Source organism: Schistocerca americana, chromosome 4 (genome assembly GCF_021461395.2).
Source record: "Schistocerca americana isolate TAMUIC-IGC-003095 chromosome 4, iqSchAmer2.1, whole genome shotgun sequence".
Lineage (NCBI taxonomy): Eukaryota > Metazoa > Arthropoda > Insecta > Orthoptera > Acrididae > Schistocerca > Schistocerca americana.
Genome location: NC_060122.1, coordinates 777,267,604 through 777,283,181, shown reverse-complemented (window position 1 = coordinate 777,283,181; position 15,578 = coordinate 777,267,604). Strand labels below are relative to the sequence as shown.

At 45.3% G+C, this 15,578-nt stretch overlaps 1 protein-coding gene across 1 annotated transcript in view; it reads left to right on the top strand.

Moving 5' to 3' along the window:
• Positions 1–645: 645 nt before the first annotated feature.
• The window catches only part of LOC124613795, a 185,909-nt gene continuing 170,976 nt past the window's right edge, over positions 646–15,578 (top strand). Inside the window, exon 1 of the mRNA XM_047142517.1 lies at positions 646–1,900. Coding sequence (XP_046998473.1) covers positions 1,552–1,900 — 349 coding nt within the window. The 5' untranslated portion in view covers positions 646–1,551. The remainder of the gene's footprint in view (positions 1,901–15,578) is intronic.

The window sequence follows — 15,578 nt, the reverse complement described above, 5'->3', positions numbered from 1 at the left end:
AAACTGTAGGGGAAGACAGAGACTAAAACTTCCAAGAAATAATTGAGGACGTTAGGTAGAAATGTTAATATGAGATGAAGAGGTTGGCAAAAGAGAGGAATTTGTGGCCGGCCTAATCGAACCAGTCAGAAGACTGGTGAGCCCACAAGAAGAAAGGATGGAGTGTGGCCTTATTGTAGAGTGAGGCACCTAGGCTGGAGTGTAGGTAGCTTGCGCTTACATGAAGCCATGACGCACTCACATACACACTGAAACACAAACACAAAACCTCTAGTCACAGACCTTCATTGGTACTACTTCTGTCTTACCACTCGACTCATCTGTCCGCAGGCGCCCACATTCAGACTGGCGTGTACTGTTAGAGAGGAAGCAGAATATTCATTGACATCAGCAGTGTAACATGTTTGCTGCCACTGTCCGTTCTATAGTCAATTTACTTGTTTCTCGTGGCCTTCAACGGCCAGCTGTAGGGTTAGAACGTTAGATGTATCCAAGCAGTGCAGCCAAGGACGAGAGCAGTAATTGGGAAAGCCCTCTTAACGCCAAGTACTGAGCTGTAACGTCCGAGCGCCATGCAGCGCCTCTGGTGACCGTCAGCTGTACTAAGCACAGCGGCCGCCCGGGGCCGCGTCAGTTGCTCTGTAACCTTCGATGAAAGCGGTCGCGGGCGCCGGGGACAAGTCGCATGTAGGGCGCACCGGAAGTGCTGGTTTTTTATCGACAGCCACACCCACTTGTTGCGTCGCGTTGCAGTGCGTTTATGTTTCAGTGTGAGCCAAGTGTAGCAGCTTCGAGACGTATTGCTCCTGCGAACTGCTTTTGAATACGTGTTCAACAACATGCATGTTTTACTGGATATTTTTGTGTATGTCTTAGCTCAGCTGCTGGCTGTACATGACAGCAGGTGAGCCCAAGACTTCTGCTCAGCGGTAGAGGAAATCACCTGCAAGAAATGGTGTAAATTCGGCAAATTACTTGTAGACAAGCTGGGAGGAACGTGTTGAAGTGATCCGGTGCCTGTGCGTTCAGTGTGCTTTGTTCGTGTGATAGTAGTGACCTTCATATCTATTGATTTTTTATTTCCGAGTATTCACTTGCAAGTTCCGTCAGATGTGCTCGGCTTATTAGCAACTCAGTAGTACATGTGACCTGGCTGTGTGTAGACTGTCAGCTGTCGTTTGACGTTACGTACCTGTTTACATGCGAGCATATTATTTACGCAGCTAGTAGATCTCAAGTCTGTGAATAGTTACTAGCGCTGTTGTTTGCACAGAACTAGGTAATAACCCGAAACAAGACATAGACGAAGAGGAAGTCTCTTGACAATTGAATTAGCTCCGTATCTCTGAAGGACAATTGACTGTTCTTGCGGTTAAGAGTAACGGTAAAAATAAGATGAAAAATTTTGCTACTCTTGAGGGGAAGTTGTAACGGTGTGCAGCTGGGTGACACTATACCGTTGGAGTGATGCCTTTTCCGAGTACACTTTACAAAATAGTGTTCTCTCATAATGGAACTGCGGCGAACTGAGGATTGCGGACGACATCTTTAATGACAATGGCACACGATGACCAGACGAGAGACCCGGAAGAGCGAGGGAACGCGTTTTCGAAGGCCGACGCGTTCTCGCTGTCCTCGTTCGGCTCCAACAGCAGTGAGGAGGGCAGCCTGGTGACGGATGGGGAAGACGAGGAGGACAAGGGCGGACACGTCAACCTGGTGATGAGCGAGCTGCTCAACCAGCCGCCGCCCTCCAGCGTCAACATCACCAACTCGTCGGACGTCCGCATCGGTCCGAGCCTCCACTACAATGGCCCCGTCACCATTAACCAGTTCCTCAACTTGCAGCAGCAGGGTGCGCTTGGAGCCGAAGACATTCCTCTGCCGCTGGATGTAACAGGTAACTAGCAAGCAATCTGCTCATGTGAGGGGTGAAACGAAACTTTGTGCATAGGTAGGTGCCTGCCAAAGGAAATATGTCACTGGTGGTAGGGCTAGCGCCGTTTCGTATTTTATTAATAACTAGCGAATCCGGCAGTGCTTCGCAATTGCTAAATATCTATTGGAATTGCATATATATCCTAAATTCATTGCCTCCCCCCTCTCTCTCGGCCAACCTTCTCATCCGTTCCCACTCTCCCCCATCTCTCTGTGGGTAACCTCCTCCTCCCCTCCCCCCCCCCCCCCTCTCACCATCTCCTGCTTCGTCCACTCTACATCCATTTCCGTCTGAGATTTCAGTAGAGTATCGTGTAAAAATGTAAATCCGTCGAATTCTTCCGAGATTTTTGGTAGCAACATTTTTTCTTGATAAATTGGTATATGTAATACATTACAGAAAATATATAGCCAATGTCCGTCCGAATCTTCACTAGAGTGTAGTGTAAAAACTGAAAGAAAATAAGTCAAGAACTTTCCGTGATTTGTGGTAGCTACCCCCTTTCCATTTTGTAAAAACTGAAAGAAAATAAGTCAAGAACTTTCCGTGATTTGTGGTAACTACCCCCTTTCCATTTATATATTAAATAATACCTACACTTATATATATCCGGCCGGAGTGGCCATGCGGTTCTAGGCGCTACAGTCTGGAACCGAGCGACCGCTACGGTCGCAGGTTCGAATCCTGCCTCGGGCATGGATGTGTGTGATGTCCTTATGTTAGTTAGGTTTAATTAGTTCTAAGTTCTAGGCGACTGATGACCTCAGGAGATAAGTCGCATAGTGGCATAGTGCTCAGAGCCATTTGAACCATATATATATATATATATATATATATATATATATATTGTTGTGGTCTTCAGTCCAGAGACTGGTTTGATGCAGCCCTCCATGCTATCCTATCATGTGCAAGCTTCTTCACCTCCAAGTAACTATTGCACCCTACATTCTTCTGAATATGCTTAGTGTATTCATCCCTTGCTCTCCCTCTCCAATTATATCCTCCACGCTGACCTCCAATACTAAATTGCCTCAGAACATGTCTTATCGACTGACCCCTTTTTCTAGTTAAGTTGTGCCACAAACTCCTCTTCTCCCCAATTCTATTCAATACCTCCTCATTAGTTACGTGATCTACCCATCTAATCTTCATCATTCTTCTGTAGCACCGCTTCTATTCTCTTCTTGTCTAATCTATTTATCGTCCATGTTTTACAAAAGATGGCTCTGAGCACTATGGGACTTAACATCTGTGGTCATCAGCCCCCTAGAACTCAGAATTACGTAAACCTAACTAACCTAAGGACATCACACACATCCATGCCCGAGGCAGGATTCGAACCTGCGACCGTAGCAGTCGCGCAGATCCGGACTGAGCGCCTAGAACCGCTAGACCACCGCGGCCGGCCCGTGTTTTACACCCATACATGGCTAGACACCACACAAATATTTCTAGAAAAGACTTCCTCACACTTAAATCTATACTTGACGTAAACAAATTTTTTTTCTTTAGAAACGCTTTTCTTGCCATTGCCAGTCCACATTTTATATCCTCTCTACTTCGACCATCATCAGTTATTTTGCTTCCCAAATAGCGAAACTCACTGACTACGTCAAATGTCTTATTTCATAATCTGATTCCCTCAGCGTCACCCGATTTAATTAGACTACAGTCCAGTATCCTCATTTTGCTTTTATTGATGTTCATCTTATATCCTCCTTTGAAGACACTGCCCATTCCATTCAACTGCTCTTCCCGGTCCTTTGCTGTCTCTGACAGAATTACAGTGTCATCGGCAAACCTCAAAGTTTTTATTTCTTCCCCATTGATTGTAATTCCTACTCAAGATTTTTCTTTAGTTTCCTTTACTGCTTGCTCAGTATATAGATAGAAAATTGAATAAAATCGGGGATAGGTTACAACCCTGTATCACTCCCTTCCCAACCACTGCTTCCCTTTCATGTCCCTCGACTCTTATAAATGCCATCTGGTTTCTGTACAAATTGTAAACAGCCTTTCGCTCCCTATACTTGACCGCTGCCATCTTCAGAATTTGAAACAGTATATATTACATGTATTACTAAACTGTATAGCCTATAACCGTGCGAACGCTAGGTAGAGCGTCGTGTAAAAATATGTACTAAGGCTGTCAATAACTTTTCGAGATTTTAGGTAACGCCTTATCTCCGAAACTAATTTTTTTCTTATGAAAACATGTGACAGCAAATTGTCAATGTGAACGCATTTTTTTTAGTTTCGTTTTTCATACCAAAAATACCATTACCATTAACAGTTAAGAAAATACACACACACACACACACACACACACACACACACACACATACATACACACACACACACACACACTCACACGCACACACCACGCACGCCAACGAAATTGGTAAAGCTGTTCTCAAGTAATGATCTTACATACATGCGACAAGTGTCGTTTATTTATGTAGGTTGTCCATTTTGATCACACTTTATTATTGAGTTCACAACATCACCGATTTCAGCTTTCTACCATCATTAGATCTGTTTAAGAAATCTAAACAAAAAACAGGAATGTAACAATAATAGGTCCAACGGAAATACGGAAGCGTCCGATCCCGCCCGTCTGCTTTGACCCATGACGTCACAAATATGGCGGAAACAAAAACAAACACACACACTTTCCACAAGAAGCCTAATGACACTAACGGGACAAGCGCGGGAAATGGGGTGTTTTGGGTGGGGGGCAAACTAAATCTAAACAAATTTAGACGCCTTGCGTAGCTACAACGTGTAAGTGAAGACAGCCATGCATGAATACCCACCCACCTCCCCAGGGGTCGTAACCCCTGCAACCCATAGAAGATAGAGATGCTTCAGTAGCTGATTAGTGTTTTTTTGTCTTAAAAAAAATATCTAACGGGATAGAACGAACAGATCAGAAAGATAAATATAATAAACTAAAATAGAAATTCGAGGAAACAGATAATTAAAATAAGTAATAAATGTTTAAAAAAAAAAAAACTCACGAGATAGAACGAACAGATCAGAAAAGTAAATAAAATAAGATAAAACAGAACTGGAGACAGCCACACTCAAACCAAACTCCGCGCCGTCATGACGTCACACACGACAACACCCTTACGTCACGGGTCAAAGCCGACGCGTGAGATCGGACGCTTCTGTCGACCCGGTCCAACTTGGTTGGAGACGAAGTCTACAGAAAACCATCTAGCAGCATGCAATAAATATAACATGGGTACCGCAGTAACATATCATTAGGAGCATGCTAAAACAAGTGCCAATGTGAAATACTTTTTTTGTACACACAATCAGTCCCGGTTCGGGAACATTTTGAACACAAGTGGTTTATCATTTGGTGCCTACCCTTATCCCTACTCTCCCTCGTACACTTTCAACCTTGTCAGTTTTCGCTACTAGTTTTGATACGCTCTGTATAAATATGTTGTGCGCCCTTCTCAGCTTGGCTACTAATTGTGGTTCGCCCTTTACAGAAATCTTATACTCGCGGCACCTCCGGCCTCCCTCCAGCTTGTGTCGCGTGGGTCTTGAACCGGCCCTGCACACAAGTAGACGAACAAGCGCTAGCAATGGCGTGAGGAGGTCCTGTTCTTATGTACGCACGAGTTACAGCCGAAAGAGAGCATTAGCGATTAGGTTACAGAAGTTCCCAGCGTCACGTACCGAGTAGCTGAAGTTTCTTCTTGCCACATTCACAAATATACTGAAGAACAGTTCGGTTTTTACCCCAGCTGTTACACAATCGCTGTTGTTTACGCCACGATCAGCTGATTTCGGGACTGACCATTTTTAAGCGCGTACTCTTACCATTCCACGTTGTCACCAATATTTTATTCCATATACGAGTAACTAATAAGTGTACCAAATTTGATTTAAATTGCTCCACCGTTTCAGGATGCCCTTCTTATCAGTGCTTTGCACGCGTATGTGCATGTCAAATATAGTTCACACATATTTAACATATTCCACACGTATTTGTACATATATTACACCTGTAACTCTAGCGACTCTCACCTTGCAGTTTCATTTTCACGCCACTAAATGTTTATGACGTCATATCTCCTGAAATGTGTGTCGTAGGATGATATATTTTTGTAGGTATATTCAGCGGCATATGTGGATACTGTCTGAGAAACATGTTGCGAATAGAATTAGTACCGATGAAGTAATAAATTTAAACGACATGCGGCAGTTTTTCATGCATCTGTTTATGACGTCCTAATATTGTGAATAGGAAAGTTGCTACTCACCAGATAGCTGAGATGCTGAGTCGCAGATAGGCACAACAAAACGACCGTCACAAAAAAAAAAAAAAAAAAAAAAAAAAAAAATAGCTTTCGGCCAATAAGGCATTCATCAGAATTAGACATCGACCACACACATACTCACTCACGCAAATGCAACACGCACACACACACACACACACACACACACACACACACACACACACACACACACGACCGCAGTCTCACGCAGCTCAGGCCACACTCAGCCGAAAGCTATTATTTGTGACAGTCTGTTTGTTGTGCCTATCTGCGACTCAGCATCTCTGCTATGTGATGAGTAGCAATTTTTCTTTTCACAGTATTGTTACATTCCATCCTGGATTTTCCATTGTTTGTTTATGACATCATATGTTCTTAACTAATTTATTTTGCTGGTACATTCAGCTGTATATGTGAACACTGCCTGAAAAATGTTTCTGGAATACAGTTTCTAGTAAAGAAATAATAAATTAATCAGTCATGTTTCATGGGGTAATTTTACTGCAAGAAAAGCGAAAATGTAAGAGATAAAACTTCTTGTCTTAATCGTGTTATGCAGGTCGTCAGCGAGAAAAAGTTTCGTGAAGTTTATTGCAAGTCGCTAAGTATGGATATTAACACGTCGTGGGCTAAACTTCTTTACACCCCACTCCTTCGATTCTTACCCCCACAACAATTCTATCCAAACAGTAGGTGATATGTGTACCAAGTTTGATACATCCATACATTTTTATAATAGGTATGGATTTATACCGTCACCATTGATGGGGTGAGGAATAGAATTGTCCTTCAATAGTTTAAGATATGATTTCGTTGTTATTAATTAAAATGGTTCCTGAAGGGTATCTAATAGTAAAACATAAGATTATAATAGAAATATAGCAACAATATCCATACTTAAAATCAGAATAAAATGAGTAAAAGTGGTATACAGCCTACCTATAGAAACCCTTTCAGGTCACAAAATAAATAAAATAAGAAATTGTGTGAAAAGTGATAAACGAAACAATAACTGTTCAAACAAAAGCCTCGATGGTCGATAGCGCATTTAGAGGACAGTTCAGCTCTCTGAGGAGTGTTTCCCAGTGGCGCTGCTATCAAGACGGACAGTTATTGACAAATGTTATCGCTGACTCGTATGCAGACAACTTCGACTGTTTCGTACAGTTCTTCCCAGAGAAACACATTATGGGCGTTCAGGGAAAATCTGATGCATGATAAGAAGTGGGTCGCTTTACAAAATAAGGAACAGAAAACGTGATAAGAAGTGCGTCTTCTTCTCACGTTGTTCCACAAAATACCCCTGCCCTTGCGGGCGCACTCTTCTCTTGCTCTGTCTATGTCTGTTTGCCGGCCTGAGTGGCCGAGCGGTTCTAGGCGCTTCAGTCTGGAACCGCGCGATCGCTACGGTCGCAGGTTCGAATCCTGCCTCAGGCATGGATGTGTGTGATGTCCTTAGGTTAGTTAGGTTTAAGTAGTTCTAAGTTCTAGGGGACTGATGACCTCAGATGTTAAGTCCCATAGTGCTCAGAGCCATTATGTCTGTTCACTCACTTTCATTTCTGCGTGTCTACTATGTTCCTGATTTGGTAAAATTAGATTGCATGATTTTCTCCGTAATTTTCGTAAGAAAATTCTAAATACGGGTCTACTGTTGATTAAGTACACATTATTTTTATTTTATTTATTTACATTTAATTTTTTGCTGCTAGTTTCAGGCTCGCCCCATTCTCAATCGTTCTCGTATAAAACTAATACATGAAGACTGAGTCTCAGAATAAAGATACAAATTTTGTTAATTTACATTATAGCAACACTATACTGTCATTAATTTATGCATTACACGTTTCAAGACTTAATCCCTAAGAAAAATAAAAGATAGTTTAGGTTCAAAAATGGTTCAAATGGCTCTGAGCACTATGGGACTCAACTGCTGAGGTCATTAGTCCCCTAGAACTTAGAACTAGTTAAACCTAACTAACCTAAGGACATCACAAACATCCATGCCCGAGGCAGGATTCGAACCTGCGACCGTAGCGGTCTTGCGGTTTCAGACTGCAGCGCCTTTAACCGCACGGCCACTTCGGCCGGCCCGCACACGTTTGGTTGAAAGTAATACACAGAATCGATGTTCACTGGGCTGTTATTGAAATGCTGCTTCACTACGTGGGCGTGGCAGGGAAGCCGCGTCACACTTTTAATTAATTTTCAGGCACTTCGGATGCGATTTCAACATTCAAACTTTGGGAACCTATTGCCCATGAGTTGTACTAACAAATATAAATAAATAGAAAGTTGACATTTTTAGTCAATTTCATCAACGTCCTCCCTGAAGTTCTGGGAACAGATGAAAATCAATTGCCGCCAAGCTGAGACTGTTTGGAGGATGACCGTTGACAGTGGACTCGGGGAGTCGGAGTCTATGCAGATGTCGCAGCACTCGCATGTGGTCTGCCGATGTCACGCTAAAAGAGAGAGTGGTCCGTGCTTTTCGGATTCGAAACTCGATTACAGCACGCTGTTTCTCACGCACTGATGTAGTTCCGTTACGCACCGCCATGTGATACATTAGAACTGGGAGCCCGCTAGCGGCAGAGGGTTGCAACTTGCGTCATCAAAGGGGGAAGTCGACTGAGCAATATGCTTGGCGTGTAATACGCCACCAGATATTGAGAACAGAATAAAAAATTCGGAGGCATTACTTTTCAGCACACCCTCGTATTTTTTTATAGAAGTGATTGACACTGGGGCTGTGACACCCAAACTAGGCGCGAAAAAAATAAATAAATGAAATTTTAATATAGAAAAACCCGCCAGGGTAGCCGAGAGCGCTAATGCGGTGCTTCCTGGACTACGGTAGGCGCGCCGGCCCCGGATCGAATCAGCCCGGCGGATTAACGACGAGGGTCGGTATGCCGGCCAGCCTGGATGTGGTTTTTAGGCGGTTTTCCACGTCCCGCTAGGTGAATACTGGGCTGGTCCCCAAGTCCCGCCTCAGTTACACGGCTCACAGACATTTGAAAATGTTCGCACTATTTCGTGACTTACACTAGACACAGACAGCTGGGGTACACTACTTCCATCCTGGGGGGTTCGGGGTGGCGTCAGGAAGGGAATCCAGCCATCCTCTGCAATTAACACTGCCAAATCTGTCATAACAAAGCCGACCCCGCGTTGGAGCGGGACAAAGGCCCCGAGAAAGAAAGGAGGAAATTTTGATATAGAAAATAGTGGATATTTTATTTCCAAAGCAGAGTGGTGCAGTATAATACTTCAATTTAATTAATCGTAGTCAGATGCTCTTTCAATCACCACAATCGTCAATTTAACCTAATGAAGGACAATCATGTGCGTCAGCAGGCTGTCAATGGTGCAAAGTGTACTCTATTTGTATTTTGATTATTTTTGAAAAATTATTTGGCGCAATAGCTGTTTGTCACTTCTTTATTCAAATGGTTCAAATGGCTCCAAGTACTATGGGACTTAATATCTGCGGTCATCAGTCCCCTAGACTTAGAACTAAGTACAACGTCTGACATGTGCAGGAATATACATAACGGATGCATGAGCACAGGTGGTAGACGCATGGTTGGCAACATATGGAAGTTTGGTTATGGCTGTGAGTCGTGCTCGGATAGCCAAATGGTAAGGCAACCGTTCGTGATAAGCAGGAAATCTGGGTTCGAGTCCCGGTACAGTACAATTATTCATTGTCGTCATTCTTTTCTACAGCTGACGGTTGTCCTTATTCGCAGTTGCCAATTCATGTAATGTATTACATCATTACTTATCTACTACATGATCAGAAGTATCCTGACACCCCCAAAAACATACGTTTTTCATATTAGGTGCAGTGTGCTACCATCTGCTGCCAGGTACACCATATCAGCGATCTCACAAGGGAACCTCCCCATCACACCCCCCTCAGATTTAGTTATAAGTTGGCACAGTGGATAGGCCTTGAAAAACTGAACACAGATCGATCGAGAAAACAGGAAGAAGTTGTGTGGAACTATGAAAAAATAAGCAAAATATACAAACTGGATCGTCCATGTGCAATATAGGCAATATTTAGGGCAGTGTGAGACGAGGAGAGCTGTGGTCCCGTGGTTAGCGTGAACAGCTGCGGAAGTAGAGGTCTTTGGTTCAAATATTCCCTCGACCGAAAATTTTAACTTTTTATTTTCAGTTTATGTGACAAACCCTTATGTTTTCATCACTTTTTTTGGAGTGATTATTACATCCACAAGAAAACCTAAATCGGGCAAGGTAGAAGAATCTTTTTGCCCATTCGCCAAGTGTACTAGTTAGGTGGGTCGACAACATATTCCTGTCATGTGACGCACATGCTGTCACCAGTGTCGTATAGAATATATCAGACGTGTTTTCCTGTGGAGGAATCGGTCGACCTATGACCTTGCGATCAAATGTTTTCGGTTCCCATTGGAGAGACGTCCTTTCGTCAACTAATCGCACGGTTTTGCGGTGCTGTCGCAAAACACAGACACTAAACTTATTACAGTGAACAGAGACGTCAATGAACGAACGGACAGATCATAACTTTGCGAAAATAAAGAAAGCAAAATTTTCAGCCGAGGGCAGATTCGAACTAAAGACCTTTCATTCCGCAGCTGTTCACGCTAACCACGGGATCACGGCGCTCCTCGCCTCACATCGCCCTTAATATTGCCTATCTTAGGCATGAACGACCCAGTTTGTATATTTTGCTTATTTTTTCATAGTTCCACACAACTTCTTCCTGTTTTCTAGATTGATCTGTGTTCAGTTTTTCAAGGCCTATCCACTGTGCCAACTTATAACTAAATCCGAGGGGGGTGCGATGGGGATGTTCCCTTGTCAGTAGTCATTAGACATCGTGAGAGAGCAGGGAGCGCTCCGAGGAACTGACGAACTTTGAACGTGGTCAGGTGATTGGGTGTCACTTGGGTCATACGCCTGTACGCGAGATTTACACACTCCTAAACATCCCTAGGTCCACTGTTTCCGATGTGATAGTGAAGTGGAAACGTGAACGGACACGTACAGCACAAAAACGTACAGGCCGACCTAGTCTATTGACTGACAGAGACCGCTGACAGTTGAAGAGGGTCGTAATGTCTAAAAGGGAGACATCTATCCAGACCAATAAAACATTTGAAAGTGCATCAGGATCCACTGCAATTACTATGACAGTTAGGAAGGACGTGAGAATACTTGGATTTCATGGTCGAGCGGCTGCTCATAAGCCACATATCATGCCGGAAATGCTAAACGACGCCTCGCTCGGGGTAAGGAGTGTAAATATTGGACGATTGAACAGTTTAAAAACTTTGTGTGGAGTGACGAATCACGGTACACAAAGTGGCGATCCGATGGAAGGGTGTGGGTATGGCGAATGCCCGGTGAACGTCATCTGTCAGCGTGTGTAGTGCCAACAGCAAAATTCGGAGGCGGTGGTGTTATGGTGTGGTCGTGTTTTTCATCGAGGGGGCTTGCACCCCTTGTTGTTTTGCGTGGCACTATCACAGCACAGGTATACACTGATGTTTTAAGCACCTTCTTGCTTCCCACTGTTAAAGAGCAATTCGGGGATGGCGTTTGCATCTTTCAACACGATCGAGTACCTGCTCATAATGCACGGCATGTGGCGGAGTGGTTACACGACAGTAACATCCCTGTAATGGACCAGCCTGTGCAGAGTCCTGACCTGTATCCTATAGAACACCTTTGGGATGTTTTGGAACGCGGTCTTCGTGCCAGGTCTCACCGACCGACATCGATTTCTCTCCTCAGTGCAGCACTCCGTGAAGAATGGGTTGCCACTCCCCAAGAAACCTTCCAGCTGACTGAAAGCATTCCTGCAAAAGTCGAAACCGTCTTCAAGGCTAAGGGTTGGTCAAAAGCATTTTGAATTGCAGCTTTACCGATGGAGGGCTCTACGAACTTGTAAGTCAGTTTCGCCCAAGTGTCCGTATACTTTCTATCACATAGTTTAGGTCACGCATCAAAGCTGCTGATGTATAATATTTTCTGAACTGGATGTTGGGGACCAGTCCACCATCTGTTTAGAAGAGCTTGGAAAACCACCTGAAGAAAACTCTCTGGATGGCCTATCTTCAAGACTGACGGTCGTGAACCCACCGCGCGGCTTCTAGCCGGGTATTAACTCACGCCTCCGTCTCGCAACCTGCCGTTCTGTGCTTTAAGTTATTTTTATTATTTTTCAAAATAATCTCCGTTCACTGTGACGACCCCAGACCATTTTACTGGGAGGGCCTATAAGCCCGCACGAGACCACTCTTCTGGTCGACATCGGAGCCTACACCAATAACCTCCTCATCATCCACGTATTGCTTCCCGCGGATTGTATCCATCAATGGGCCAAACAGGTGGAAGCCGGAAGGTGCGAGATTCGGGCTGTTGGGTGGATGGGGAAGAACAGTTCAGCGGAGCTCTATAAGCTCCTCTCGGGCGCACAGACTTACGTGAGACGCTTAGCTGAGCAGCGATGTATTTGACTGCGATCCGTCGGGCCCTTCGGATGGAAGCGTCTGCACGCTGCAACACTGCAGCAATCACAGCTGTGTGCGGCCGTCCTGCGCGCTGGTGATAAGACAGTTTTGCGCGACCTTGGTGCGAAGATGAGAGGCACTTTGCCCAACGACTTAGAACGCTACTGATCACTGCTAGCTCTCCGTAGACATTCTGCGAGCGCCTATGAATACACTCCTGGAAATGGAAAAAAGAACACATTGACACCGGTGTGTCAGACCCACCATACACTGCGAGAGGGCTGTACAAGCAATGATCACACGCACGGCACAGCGGACACACCAGGAACCGCGGTGTTGGCCGTCGAATGGCGCTAGCTGCGCAGCATTTGTGCACCGCCGCCGTCAGTGTCAGCCAGTTTGCCGTGGCATACGGAGCTCCATCGCAGTCTTTAACACTGGTAGCATGCCGCCACAGCGTGGACGTGAACCGTATGTGCAGTTGACGGACTTTGAGCGAGGGCGCATAGTGGGCATGCGGGAGACCGGGTGGACGTACCGCCGAATTGCTCAACACGTGGGGCGTGAGGTCTCCACAGTACATCGATGTTGTCGCCAGTGGTCGGCGGAAGGTGCACGTGCCCGTCGACCTGGGACCGGACCGCAGCGACGCACGGATGCACGCCAAGACCGTAGGATCCTACGCAGTGCCGTAGGGGACCGCACCGCCACTTCCCAGCAAATTAGGGACACTGTTGCTCCTGGGGTATCGGCGAGGACCATTCGCAACCGTCTCCATGAAGCTGGGCTACGGTCCCGCACACCGTTAGGCCGTCTTCCGCTCACGCCCCAACATCGTGCAGCCCGCCTCCAGTGGTGTCGCGACAGGCGTGAATGGAGGGACGAATGGAGACGTGTCGTCTTCAGCGATGAGAGTCGCTTCTGCCTTGGTGCCAATGATGGTTGTACGCGTGTTTGGCGCCGTGCAGGTGAGCGCCACAATCAGGACTGCATACGACCGAGGCACACAGGGCCAACACCCGGCATCATGGTGTGGGGAGCGATCTCCTACACTGGCCGTACACCACTGGTGATCGTCGAGGGGACACTGAATAGTGCACGGTACATCCAAACCGTCATCGAACCCATCGTTCTACCATTCCTAGACCGGCAAGGGAACTTGCTGTTCCAACAGGACAATGCACGTCCGCATGTATCCCGTGCCACCCAACGTGCTCTAGAAGGTGTAAGTCAACTACCCTGGCCAGCAAGATCTCCGGATCTGTCCCCCATTGAGCATGTTTGGGACTGGATGAAGCGTCGTCTCACGCGGTCTACACGTCCAGCACGAACGCTGGTCCAACTGAGGCGCCAGGTGGAAATGGCATGGCAAGCCGTTCCACAGGACTACATCCAGCATCTCTACGATCGTCTCCATGGGAGAATAGCAGCCTGCATTGCTGCGGAAGGTGGATATACACTGTACTAGTGCCGACATTGTGCATGCTCTGTTGCCTGTGTCTATGTGCCTGTGGTTCTGTCAGTGTGATCATGTGATGTATCTGACCCCAGGAATGTGTCAATAAAGTTTCCCCTTCCTGGAACAATGAATTCACGGTGTTCTTATTTCAATTTCCAGGAGTGTATCTGCGACACTCTGGCTTTCAGCCAAAAAAACTCAGTGGCAGATATCTGCTTCGAACACACCTCCGTTACAGACGACATTTTGAAAGATGGGTGAAGCGCCGCCACCTCTCGTAAATTCAGGTAACTACGGGGACTGAGGCGGGAATGGTCCACGATTTCCCGCATCAAATTCCTTTTTTTTTTTTTTTTAAAAAAAAAAAAAAAAGAACCGAAATTGGTTGAGAAAAAGAAGTGTGAGTGCGAGTGGAACAGGGAATTGTATCTATGCTTTATAGATCTAGAAAAGGCATATGACCGGGTTTCTAGGAGTTATTGTCTGTTCTACGAGATTATGGAATAGCAGGCAAACTTTTACAAGCAATTAAAGGTCTTTACATAGATAGTGAGGCAGCAGTTAGACTTGACGGTAAATTGAGTTCATGGTTCAGAGTAGTTTCAGGGTTAAGACAAGGCTGCAACCTGTCTCCACTGTTTTTCATATTATTTATGGATCATATGTTGGTTCAAGTGGTTCAAATGGCTCTGAGCACTATGCGACTTAACTTCTGAGGTCATCAGTCGCCTAGAACTTAGAACTAATTAAACCTAACTAATCTAAGGACATCACACACAACCATGCCCGAGGCAGGATTCGAACCTGCGACCGTAGCGGTCACGCGGTTCGAGACTGAAGCGCCTAGAACCGCACGGCCACACCGGCCGGCGATCATATGTTGAAAACAATAGACTGGCTGGGTGAGATTAAGATATGTGAACACAAAATAAGCAGTCTCGCATATGCGGATGACTTAGTTGTGATGGCATATTCGATTGAAAGTTTGCAAAGTAATATTTCAGAGCTAGATCAGAAATGCAAGGACTATGCTATGAAGATTAGCATCTCCAAAACGAAAGTAATGTCGGTGGGAATGATATATAAATGGATTGAGTGCCAAATAGGAGGAACAAAGAACAGGTGGACGGTTTCAAGTACTTAGGATGCATATTCTCACAGGATGGCAACATAGTGAAAGAACTGGAAGCGAGGTGTAACAAAGCTAATGCAGTGAGCGCTCAGCCACGATCTACTCTCTTCTGCAAGAAGGAAGTCAGTACCAAGACTAAGTTATCTGTGCACCGTTCAATCTTTCGACCAACTTTGTTGTATGGGAGCGAAAGCTGGGTGGATTCAGGTTACCTTATCAATAAGGTTGAGGTTACGGA